Consider the following 12,542-nt stretch of genomic DNA (forward strand, 5'->3'; position numbering starts at 1 on the left):
TGTAATACATGGTATACACCATTCAGAAGGAGGAAAAAATCAGTGGAAGGTGGGAAAAAACTTGACAGAAAAAGCGGTATTTTAGGGGCATCTGGCTGGCTCAGTCAGTAGAGCACACACCTCTTGGTCTCAGGGTCACTAGTCTAAGCCCCAGGATGGATATAGAGATTACTTAAAAATAAGAAAAAGTGATATTTTATCTTGCCACAAAGGGAAAAAGCAAGATTTATGTGGGTGGAAAGAAAGCAAAAGAGCATACAAAAGAAAATGAACAAAATCTCAAAGGCAGAAATGAGTACAGATACCTAGGAAACTCAAAAAACCACCTTCCCAGAAATATGTCACTTCAAAACAGTGAAAAAGAAGCTGGATGAAGTGTAAAACAGGCCTGAGTCGGGGCAAGCTAAGAAATCAAGCAGAACAGTTTGGGTTTTATGCCACAGGAAACAGCCATCTCAGAGTCCTAAGCAGATGAATGAAACAAAATAGAAGACCTTAAGAGGAATTTAGGGGATGGGCACAGCTCCCTTCCTGGCACTTTGCTCTGCTTACCTCTACAGGCAGGTTAATTGACTTGTTAAAAGCACTTGGGGTCCACTGCTTAGAGATACTGACTTTGACATTGCTAAAAGTTTTTCTTGATGCATGGAGCAACGAATAACTGCAAAAGAGAAAAGAAATATGGCTGAATGAATAGCAAAGAAAATGGCATTCAATAAAATCCTGGGTATAGTCCCATGTGTTTTATTCAATTTTTGAATTCTCCTCTTAAAAAAAAAAAAAAGTACTGCTTTATGAGATCAATTGAAACAGTCTCTGCCAAGCAAAAGAAAAAATTAACCAGTCTTCTTCAACATGAGCCCCTGTGTCCACTCATAACTTATCCCTCCACTTAGGCACAGGACTGTTACAGGACTGATCCCAACCTACTCTAAATCATGGTTGCAGTTCTATAAAAAATTTTAAGTCTTTAGAAACGGTTGGCCCATCAATGCATTACCCATTAAGTAGCTTTCTCTGGAGTCCTGTCTTTTCCTATTGATGCCTTCTTTCATGCATCAAGAATGGATATCCCTAAAGCCAGCATCCAAAATTACCTATCAACTCTTACAGCATTAGAGAACCAACCATTTCCTAGTTTCTGCCTTAAAACAATCAAATCACATCACTTGAGGTGCCTTCAATAAAGATTAATAGTAAACAAAATCTACCTAGAAGAAATAATCAAAATAGTTGCGTCACAAGGTTATAAGTAACACGGCTCCTAAAACCAAACAGCCTGGTTTGTGGCATCTATGGACCTCTAAAGTAAGAGCCACTGAGGGCTACAGAATCATAAACATGGATAATCCTTCAGTCATGCTAGCACTTGGGATCTCACAGGAGTCACTAGAACTCCTCACAACTGTCTCTTTTTTTTTTTATTTTTTTTAAAAGATTTTATTGGGACGCCTAGGTGGCTCAGCAGGTTGAGCATCTGCCTTCAGCCCAGGGCATGATCTCGTGCTCCTGGGATCGAGTCCCACATCGGGCTCCCCACGTGGAGCCTGCTTCTCCCTTTGCTCTGCCTTTGTCTCTGCCTCTCTCTGTGTGTCTCTCATGAATAAATAAAATATTAAAAAAAAATATTTTATTTATTCATGAGAGACACAGAGACATAGACAGAAACAGAGGCAGTGGGAGAAGCAGACTCCCTGTGGGGAGGCCGATGTGGAACTCGATCCCAGGACTCCCGGATCATGACCTGAGCCGAAGGCAGATGCTCAACCACTGAGCCACCCAGGAGTCCCATCCTCACAAGTGTCTCATACCTTACTGTTCAAGGAAGCACAGGGCATTCCCTGAATATGTATGCCCTTTGTTCTCAAGCTCCTGGTTTTAATAAATAAAACACTATATTAAGCCAGGGTTTCTCAATCATGGCCCTGCTGACATTTTAGGCCTCCCAAATTCTCTATTGTGGGAGGCTAGCCTGTGCATTGTAGGAGCTACAGCAGCATCCCTAGTCTGTACCCACTGCAAGTGGCACTCCTTCCCCCATGGTGACAACCAAAAATGCCTCCAGACATTGCCAAACTTGGGCAAAATGGCCCTGAAAACTACTGAGAGGTACCAGAGAGCAAAACAGAAAGAATAACTAGCCTATGTCACAAGCCATGCCAATCACTGCACTAAACACTTGCCGTGCCAACGACTAGCCCCCTCAAACAGACAAAACCAAAAAACACGAGAGAACAGTTTGAGCAACAAACATACCTGAAGAAGGTAAGCAGGAACACAACAACATGATGATGACTGAACCGGGAGAACAGAGTTCCTCTTTGAAAAATATTTGGCCAGGCCATAGTCTTCCTGACCTTCCTTCTCACCTCCGACCTTAAAGTTTGGACAGTGAATTATTTACATCATTTCTTCTTTCTGCAAAGACAAAATGCATTACCAACATTACTTAAAATAAGTAGTCTATCCAAAAACTGCTTTAGACTTAGACCAGTCAGCATATGATCAGGCCTTGAAAAAAATCACATGGGCTAGCAGACACCAGAAAACTAGATTGATAATTATGTCTATAACAAGCCCTTACGGGCACCTGGGTGGCTCAGTCAGTTAAGCACCTGCCTTTAGCTCAGGTCATGATCCTGGAGTCTTGGGATCAAGCCCTGCATGAGGCTCAGGGAGCCTACTTCCCCATCTCCCCCTTGCTCATGCCCTTTTCCTTATTTCTCTCTCAAATAAATAAATAAAATACTAAAAAAATAATAACAACAGGGCAGCCCAGGTGACTCAGCGGTTTAGCGCCGCCTTCGGTCCAGAGCGGGATCCTAGAGTCCCAGGATTGAGTCCCATGTCAGGCTCCTTGCATGGAGCCTGCTTCTCCCTCTGCCTGTGTCTCTGTCTCTCTCTCTCTCTCTCTCATGAATAAACAAATAAAATCTTTAAAAAAATAAAAATTTTAAATTTTAAATTTTAAATTTTAAAAATTTAAAAAAATAAAAATAATAATAACAGGACACCTAGGTGGCTCAGCAGTTGAGTGTCTGCCTGTAGCTCAGGGCATGATCCTGGAGTCCTGGGATCGAGTCCCACATCAGGCTCCCTGCATGGAGCCTGCTTCTCCCACTGCCTGTGTCTCTGCCTCTCTCTGCCTCTCAAGAATAAATAAATAAAATCTTTTTTAAAAGTAAATAAATAAATAAGTCCTTAAAAAGAAAAATTCTTGACAAAAGATTACATCCTAATAGAAAGCCATCTTGGGCAGACCCGGTAGCTCAGCAGTTTAGCACCTGCCTTCAGCCCAGGGTGTGATCCTGGAAACCCAGGATCGAGTCCCACATCGGGCTCCCTGCATGGAGCCTGTTTCTCCCTCTGCCTGTGTCTCTGCCTCTCTGTGTCTCTCATGAATAAATAAATAAAATCTTTAAAAAAAAAAAAAGCCATCTATTAGATTTTCTTATCCGTTTGTATGTGGGATGGTTGGCTACATCTCCAAGTAAATAAATAAAATCTTAAAAAAAAAAAAAAAAAAGTAAAATACCCACAGCATTGGAAAAGTCCTATAACTTGTATTAGGAAAAAATAAATTGTCAAAATGACCTGTATGCTACAATAGTCAAGGTAGGAGACAAACTTAAGAACTTCCAGTACTAAAATTAGCAAATCACAGGGCTTTGCTTTCAAGACTGCACTCAGTCAGTAACTGCTGACTTTTCATTGTAACTGCTATTATACTCATGTTTTTTGTTTTGTTTAAAAGATGTTATTTATTTATTTATTCATGAGAGACAGAGAGAGAGGCAGAGACAGACAGAGGGAGAAACAGGCTTCCCGCAAGGAGCCCGATGCGGGACTCGATCCCAGATCCCGGGACCACGCCCTGAGCCAAAGGCAGATGCTCAATCGCTGAGCCACCCAGGCATCCCTATACACATGTCTTCACTAGCCACAGCTTGGTAGATGTAGCTAAACCTTAAATGCTGACAGACCCAGACAAAAGACCATTCCTGAAACTTGCAGATAAAAGGTACAAAGTTGAGGTAGTTAAAATTATATAAACATTATAGCTGTTTCATTTACTGGCTGTAAGCCCTTGGACAAGTCAATCTTTATGAATCACCGACAATCATCTATGAAACGGCCTATCTCTTCTGAGAGTTATGAGACTCAACAGTGTATGTAAGGTATTGAGAAACTAATTTTAGCCACTGACCTGCCCGGGATTAATCAATCCCACATCAGTAGAAGGTAGCTAATTTCATTTCATCTTTCTTCCTGGAAAATGGTCACAAAATAATGAGCCAAGTAGGATTTTAAGATTCCACTTACGGGATCCCTGGGTGGCGCAGCGGTTTGGCGCCTGCCTTTGGCCCAGGGCGCGATCCTGGAGACCCGGGATCGAATCCCACATCAGGCTCCTGGTGCATGGAGCCTGCTTCTCCCTCTGCCTGTGTCTCTGCCTCTCTCTCTCTCTCTGTATGACTATCATAAATAAATAAAAATTAAAAAAAAAAAAAAAGATTTAAAAAAAAAAAAAAAATAAGATTCCACTTACAAAAATGTAACAAATAAACTTTCTGTCTGTGATTCCAGAAAGTTACAAACCTGAGAGCTATTAGTGTCACTGCTAAATTTACCTCCATCCTCTAAATTAAACATGAAACCCCAGTGGAACAACAAAGCTTTATGTAAACTGTAGCTCTATGAATTGAACACATTTGCACCTCCAAACACTGTACTGAATACTTCAGGGAAGGTTGCGACTTGTGAAGTAATTTATCAGGTAAAATAGTAATTCCAAAAATGTATGCTCCAGCAGACTGGGATTACACCGCTTTGGCAATAATGGTTGTGTCTTTCAAGGCCGTGCAGTTACATTAATAACTTTACATGACTGGAGCTGTTTGAGACCATCTGGATTTCATTTCTAAATAAACCACTTTTTCCTTAGCTACAATGACAGGAGAGAAAGGGCTTAATAACTATACCAGGAAAATAGTTTCAAATATTCACCTGCTGTTGGCAGAATGGCACTTAAAATGAATACTATCATACCATCTGGTCCTACATAATTACAGTAAATAATAATAATAATAATAATAATAATAATAATAATAATAATACCTTGCACCTATATTCCCTACATCACAGAAGCTATTTCTAATCATCTGTGAGCTCGGCGACCCTGGGGAAGTACTGACAGTTTCGCCAAGTCTGAATCCACCAAGCACATCCTACTTTCTGAAGGCCATTTTCTTTCCTGCTCTAAATAGACAACAAATCTCTAACATTTTTCAAGTGTTTGTAAATGCTATTACAATTAATAAAACAAAAATTCACTTCAGTATTTCTAAATTCACAGTAGCTTACCATTTAGCCTTTTCTCAATCAATGGATACTGAATATACAGCTATTATATGAGAACAAGAATTAGCTTTTTAAAATAAACTTATTAAAAATAAGATCCTTGCCATCAAAAAGGATACAGAACCACTGAGCCATGTTCTACTTTTGAAAACAAGTTGATAATCATTAGCTCATCTGATTTGTAATGAAGCTTTTTTGAGTCCTAGAAGATCACCCATAGGACGTATTTTTCTAGAATGGAACATTCCACATTGTGTAATCAATGTTACATAAAAGATGGCTTCACGGGGCACCCGGGTGGCTCAGTGGTTGAGCATCTATCTGCTTTTGGCTCAGGTCGTGATCCCAGGGTCCTGGGATGGAGTCCCACATTGGGCTCCCTGCAGGGAGCCTGTGTCTCTGCCTCTGTGTGTGTGTGTCTCTCATGAATAAATAAATAAAATCTTAAAAAAAAAAAAAGTTGGCTTCACATGTAACACATCGAAATAGAAGGCAATCTCCCCTTTGTAAAGCAATGCCTTGGAGTAGCAACCATTCCAAAACCATTGCTTTCTATAGATATTCAGAAACCATTCCAACCCCACAACAGTAAGATTTCAGGTTGCCTCGTATCAGGAATGCTGGAAGACAGAGTCTACGAAGTGGACGGGAAGGCCGGCGGGGAAGGAGATGGCACCGGCAGGGAAGGAGATGGCAGCGGAAAGCATCTCACTCCCCCATGCCCACGTCATCTGACTCCACCTCAACCCCACTCCAACCTTCTTATCTTGCTCTCTGGAAATCTAGATATGCAGTGAATAAACTCCAGATGGTCACCCTCCTTGGAGGGTTCTTTGCTCAGACTCTGGCCTGTCCCAGATGACCCTGAATCCTCTGAGGTCTTTCAAGGAGAGAGTCATCTTTCTTCTCATGATAACTCTTCCTCCTCGCAAGACCCCAGCTTCTCTGAACTCAAGCGGTGGGAGTGGGGGGGGTTCGAGTGCCTCCTGCCCCACAGCAGGGTCACCTCCTGACCTCCCAGCACTCCACTCTCACTGCAGACAGCCCCTTGCCTCACTTCCCTTCTGCCACTGCTTCCGTCCCAGCGCAACAGCCAGGTGGCTCAACTCTCCTTCCCCTGCCCCCTTCACCACCAGTCTTTGCCTCCAACATCACTACCCCAGACTAAATTTCAAAGACCCTACATTCTTTCCCTCCAGAGAACCACTTGCTCTCCCACTTCCCACTCAACAGTCCTTTTACCTCAGCAAGCCTCCCAACTCAGTCACCTCACCACGTTCCCGTTACCCATTACCCTCCTCTTGTCCTCAATGCCTTCTTTACCAACTTAGAATCAAACCAATCCCTTAGGGATCTTTTTTCTTGCTTGTCTCTGTCTTCCTTCCCTGCACCCAAGCAGTTGAGTTTTGCCAGAGAAAAATCACACAAGCAGGACGATTTCACTTTTTAGATTCAAAACCACAAACCTCAAAGGACATGCAACATTGCCCAGCATGTCTACACTTCCTCAATTATTTTGCTTCCTCAACCTCTAAGACAATTTCACACTTCTCTCTTTAGAGTTCCAGCATCTCTCTCTCTCTTCCTCACCTAGTACGATGGCTTTCCACCAATGACACCCACAGCTATGGCTCTAACATGGACCTTCCAGAGTTCCTAACAGTACAACCAACCATCCACTTGATATGCCTCCATGCATCTGAAGCAAGATCTTCATTTCCTCCCTCCAAATCTATTTCTTCCCCAGGATCCCCTACCTTAGAAGTAATACCACCATGCTTCCAAGTTGTCCAAGGTTAACCAGGACTTACTCACTTTTCCTTTTCTCTCTCTCAACTTCCGCATCCAACCCATTACTAGTTACCCCCCAAAATATATCCCGAATCCATCCTCCTCTCTCCATCCCCACTACCACCACGTCTACCCCAACAGCCTTTTGAAGGCTTTCATCATTTCTTCATCTACCCTGCCCCCAACTCCTTCTCCACACATCAACCAGAAATGTATCTTAAAACATAAATCAGCTCTCATTCCTCTGCTTATAAGACACTGATGGCTTCCCAAGACTCAGACATAAATACAAAACTCTTTGCCATGGCCTTCAAAGCCTGAATACCCTGGTCCTCTGCAGTAAAACAGGAAGACTAAGGGGTGAAGGGCAGTGGAGTTGACAGTTGTGGTCACTAAAAAGAAGTTAGGGATGAAGGAGAAGGAGAAGCATGCTCTTGGCCAAGCAGAGAGCCCGACGTGGGGCTTGTTCCCAAGCCTCTGAGATCACACCCTGAGCCAAAGGCAGATGCTTCACCAACTGAGCCACCCAAACGCCCCAATAAATAAAATTTTTTAAAAAAAGATTAACAGAAAAATGATGTTATGTGAAACTAAATGTGGTAATAGTGTATTATTAACAAGGTATGAATTTTTTCCCCTCAAATCCCCTGGATTTATACCTTTAAGCTTAAGGGGAGATATTTCTAATTATTACATTTTACCCATCTTGGGATATTTTAACCTTTTTTCTTATAGAATATGGCATAGAGCCTAGGGTCAGGTCTGGGTCTAAATGCTCGCTTCAACTGTTAAGAGATATTATTTTATAAAATCTCTTTTCTCATGTATGAGATGAGAGATGTGAGAACTAAATGCAATAATTTAGGGCAATTACCTAACACAGTGCCTGGTACTTTGGAAGGATTTGGTGTTGGCTATGGTCAAAGAATTCATTCATTGGCAAAATCTTTATTGATGGTTCTTTTTTTTAAAAAAAAAAAAAAAAAAGAGGGATCCCTGGGTGGCGCAGCGGTTTGGCGCCTCCCTTTGGCCCAGGGCGCGATCCTGGAGACCCGGGATCGAATCCCACGTCGGGCTTCCGGTGCATGGAGCCTGCTTCTCCCTCTGCCTATGTCTCTGCCTCTCTCTCTCTCTCTCTCTCTCTCTGTGTGTGTGACTATCATAAATAAATAAAAAATTTAAAAAAAAAATTTAAAAAAAAAAAAAAAAGCGGGATCCCCGGGTGGCGCAGCGGTTTAGCGCCTGCCTTTGGCCCAGGGCGCGATCCTGGAGACCCGGGATCGAATCCCACATCAGGCTCCTGGTGCATGGAGCCTGCTTCTCCCTCTGCCTGTGTCTCTGCCTCTCTCTCTCTCTGTGACTATCATAAATAAATAAAAAATTAAAAAAAAATAAAAAAAAAAGATTTATTTATTCATGATAGACACACACACACACACACACAGAGAGAGAGAGAGAGAGAGAGAGAGAGGCAGAGACACGGGCAGAGGGAGAAGCAGGCTCCATGCAGGGAGCCCGACGTGGGACTCATCCTCAGTCTCCAGGATCCCGCCCCGGGCTGAAGGCGGCGCTAAACTGCTGAGCCAGCTGGGCCACCCTTTATTGATGGTTCTAAATGCTCTCCTAGGGGTGGCTCAGCGGTTTAGCACCGCCTTCAGCCCAGGCCCTGACCCTGGAGACCAGGGATTGAGTCCCATGTCGGGCTCCCTGCATGGAGCCTGCTTCTCCCTCTACCTGTGTCTCTGCCTCTCTCTCTGTCTCTCTCATAAATAAATAAAATCTTTTAAAAATAAAAATAAATAAATGCTCTGCTAGGTGCCAAAGATAGTCTTGGGCTTAAGACAGAGGAGTCCACTGCTTTGGGGGAGTTTACAGAAGAACAATACACATGTAAACAGTTAAACCAGATAATTCGATTGGGAGCAGTGCTCTCAAGGGAAGAAACAGAGATGAGAGAGGTAACTGAGTGACTTCCCCAACCATTGTAGGTAGGGCCCTCAGGGCATGCACTGAGGGAGATGACTTGGGGATGAGCCAAGAAAAGGAAAGAGCAAGTCGTTTGCAAAGAACCAGGAGAAAAGCATTTCAAGCAGTGGAACAGCAAATGCAAAGACCCAAAAAGTAGGATATTAGATGAGCAATGAATGAGTTTACTCTTCAGACTTCAGTTTTTACATTTGCAAAGTAAAAAGATTATGTGTACTGAAACATAAAAAGATGGCTGTAAGAGTATTAAATGCATAGTTGAGGGATGCCTGCGTGGTTCAGTAGGTTAAGCATCTGCCTTTGGCTCAGGTCATGACCCTGGTCCATAAACCGAGCCTCACATCCTGCTCCTTGCATGGCAGGGAGACTACTTCTCCCTCTGCCTCTGCCTGCCACTCCCCTTGCTTGTGCTGTCTCTCCCTCTCTCTCTCTCTGACAAATAAATAAAATCTTTTTTTAAAAAATAAAAAATAGGGATCCCTGGGTGGCGCAGCGGTTTAGCGCCTGCCTTTGGCCCAGGGCGCGATCCTGGAGACCCGGGATCGAATCCCACATCGGGCTCCCGGTGCATGGAGCCTGCTTCTCCCTCTGCCTGTGTCTCTGCCTCTCTCTCTCTCTCTCTCTCTCTGTGTGACTATCATAAATAAATTTTAAAAATTAAAAATAAATAAATAATAAATAATAAATAAAAAATAGGGGATCCCTGGGTGGCTCAGCAGTTTAGCGCCTGCCTTTGGCCCGGGGCGTGATCCCAGAGTCCCAGGATTGAGTCCCACACCAGGCTCCCTGCATGGAGCCTGCTTCCCCCTCTGCCTGTGTCTCTGCCTCTCTCTCTCTCTCTCTGTCTCTCATGAATAAATAAATAAAATCTTCAAAAAAAGAAAATTTAAAAATAGGGACACCTGAGTGGCTCAGTGGTTTAGTGCCTGCCTTCGGCCCAGGTCCTGATCCTGGAGTCCCGGGATCGAGTCCCACATCGGGCTCCCTGCATGGAGCCTGCTTCTCCCTCTCCTCTGCCTGTGTCTCTGCCTCTCTCTGTGTGTCTCTCATGAATAAATAAATAAAATCTTTTTTTAAAATTTTAAAAATACATAGTTGAGCTATTTTGACAGTATTGTGTATGTTGTAATTTAGCACTTCAATGCTTGACACACAAATCTCCTTTTCATCCCATATTATCTCATTTGAAGCCATTTAACTGTACTACATAAAACCCTTTTACTCAAAACTCGTCTTCTATATTTTTTCTCTCTTTTTAAATTGTATCTAGCACTTACCTGTAAAATTTTATCTTATTCCAGGGCTCTTAAATTACATTCTGCCTACCTATTTTAAACATATTCCAAAGACAAGTAGTTTTCACAGTACAAATCTTTCCTTCTCAGGGCACCTGGCTGGTTCAGTAGCATGTGACTCCTGAAACTGGGATCAGGTTTGAGCCCCACAATTACGGGGTAGATTGTATTTAAAAAAAAAAAATCTTGGGATGCCTGCATGGCTCAGTAGTTGAGTGCCTGCCTTCAGCTCCAGATGTGATCCTGGAGTCCCAGGATCAGGTCCCACATCAGGCTCCCTGCGTGGAGCCTGCTTCTCCCTCTGCTTGTGTCTCTGCCTCTCTCTGTGTGTCTTTCATGAATGAATGAAATCTAAAAATAAAAAATAAAAAAAATAAAAATAAAAACTTTCCTTCTAAACAAAAGGCTTATACTCCAGTTAATGGTCATTGCCGTGACATTTCATTTTATCAGGGATGAAGAGGAACAAAACAGAACATTCAATGATACACTTAATCCTGACAGCTAGAGAGAAACAAGACATTGCACTGACTTTAATTTTATAAAAGTACTGTTTCAGGGTAATTTTCACATGGAAATCAAAGATTAACAGAAGAGGAGCACCTGGGTGGCTCAATCAGTTAAGCATCTGCCTGTGGCTCAGGTCATGATTTTGGGGTCATGGGATCAAGTCCCCTCTCCCCTCTCCCAGTCTGGTTCCCTGCTCAGCAGAGTCTGCTGCTCCCCCTCTCATTACCCCTCCCTCTGCTTGTGTGCGCACGCTCTCTCTCTCTCTCTCTCTCAAATAAATAAATAAAATCTGTATTTCTTTTTAAGATTTTATTATCTCTCAGAGTAGTAGACAGAAGGAGGAGAAGCATGCTCTTGGCCAAGCAGAGAGCCCGACGTGGGGCTTGTTCCCAAGTCTCTGAGATCACATCCTGAGCCAAAGGCAGATGCTTCACCAACTGAGCCACCCAAGCACCCCAATAAATAAAATTCAAAAAAAAAGATTAACAGAAAAATGATGTTATGTGAAACCAAATGTGGGCCACAAAAAGGCATTAAAGTTCGAGTTGGAACCACAGACTCTCAGCTTAAAGTCTCTGAGCCTCGATTCTCTCATTTAAGAATTAAATGAGGGGATCCCTGGGTGGCTTAACGGTTTAGCATCTGCCTTCAGCCCAGGTTGTGATCCTAGAGTCCCAGGATGGAGTCCCAAGTCAGGTTCCCTGCAGGGAGCCTGCTTCTCCTTCTGCCTGTGTCTCTGCCTCTCTCTCTCTCTCTCTCTGTGTGTCTGTCATGAATGAATAAATAAAATCTTTACAAAAAAAAAAAAAAAAGAATTAAATGAGATCATTTTTTGAGCGTTTGAGTACAGAGCCTGGCACACAGTAAACACCTAACAATGGCAAAGAAATAAATCAGCAGCAAGACATTGAAGAGAGCTGGCAGTCCTGATTCAGTTTTCGCTCACTCCAGGAACATACTCTTCTCCCTATAAAAACACTTGGTAATAAATTACTATGAGATCACCTACAATCTTATGTTTCAGGAAACACCAAAACCCCTGTGGACACATTCCCATTACCCCCACCCACCCCCGCCAAAAGGGAGAGTGAGCAGCGGAACACATCCTGCAAATAAGAATACCGAGGGAGGGAGGGAGGGAGGGAGGGATGCCCGGGTGGCCCAGCGGTGGGCGCCTGCCTTTGCCCCAGGGCGTGATCCTGGAGACCCGGATCGAGTCCCGCATGGGGCTGCCCGGGCTGCCCGCAGGGAGCCTGCTTCTCCCTCTGCCTGCGTCTCTGCCTCTCTCTCTCTCTCTCTCTCTCTGTGTGTGTCTTTCATGAATAAATGAAATCTTAAAAAAAAAGAAAAAGAAAGAAAAGAATACCGAGGGAGTGACGAATACGTTGCCAGAACACAACCCCACTTACTGCTCTCCCTCTCCGGCCTCAGAGCATCTTTCCCAAAGGCCGTCCTTCCCACTCCCGGGCAGCAGCCCTCGCGGCCCGGCCCCGACCCCCCCCCCACGCCCGCCCCAGGGCCCGCGGTCCCCGCCGGCCCCGCACACCCGGCCCCGCACACCCGGCCCCGCACGCCCGGCCCCGCCCGGCCCCGCACGCC

The 12,542-nt window shown here is 43.9% G+C and overlaps 1 protein-coding gene across 4 annotated transcripts in view; it reads right to left on the minus strand.

The window, feature by feature from the left end:
• Window positions 1–12,542, minus strand: part of SLC37A3 (solute carrier family 37 member 3) — an 82,855-nt gene that overhangs the window by 69,987 nt on the left and 326 nt on the right. For all 4 annotated transcript variants that reach the window (XM_041753420.1, XM_041753419.1, XM_041753417.1 and 1 more), the window contains exons 2-3: window positions 2,257–2,418; window positions 553–661 (exon numbers count right to left, since the gene is read on the minus strand). In XM_041753420.1, the coding sequence (XP_041609354.1) occupies window positions 553–661; window positions 2,257–2,345 (198 nt within the window). In that variant the 5' untranslated portion in view covers window positions 2,346–2,418. The remainder of the gene's footprint in view (window positions 1–552; window positions 662–2,256; window positions 2,419–12,542) is intronic.

Source organism: Vulpes lagopus, chromosome 4, assembly GCF_018345385.1.
Source record: "Vulpes lagopus strain Blue_001 chromosome 4, ASM1834538v1, whole genome shotgun sequence".
NCBI classification, from domain to species: domain Eukaryota; kingdom Metazoa; phylum Chordata; class Mammalia; order Carnivora; family Canidae; genus Vulpes; species Vulpes lagopus.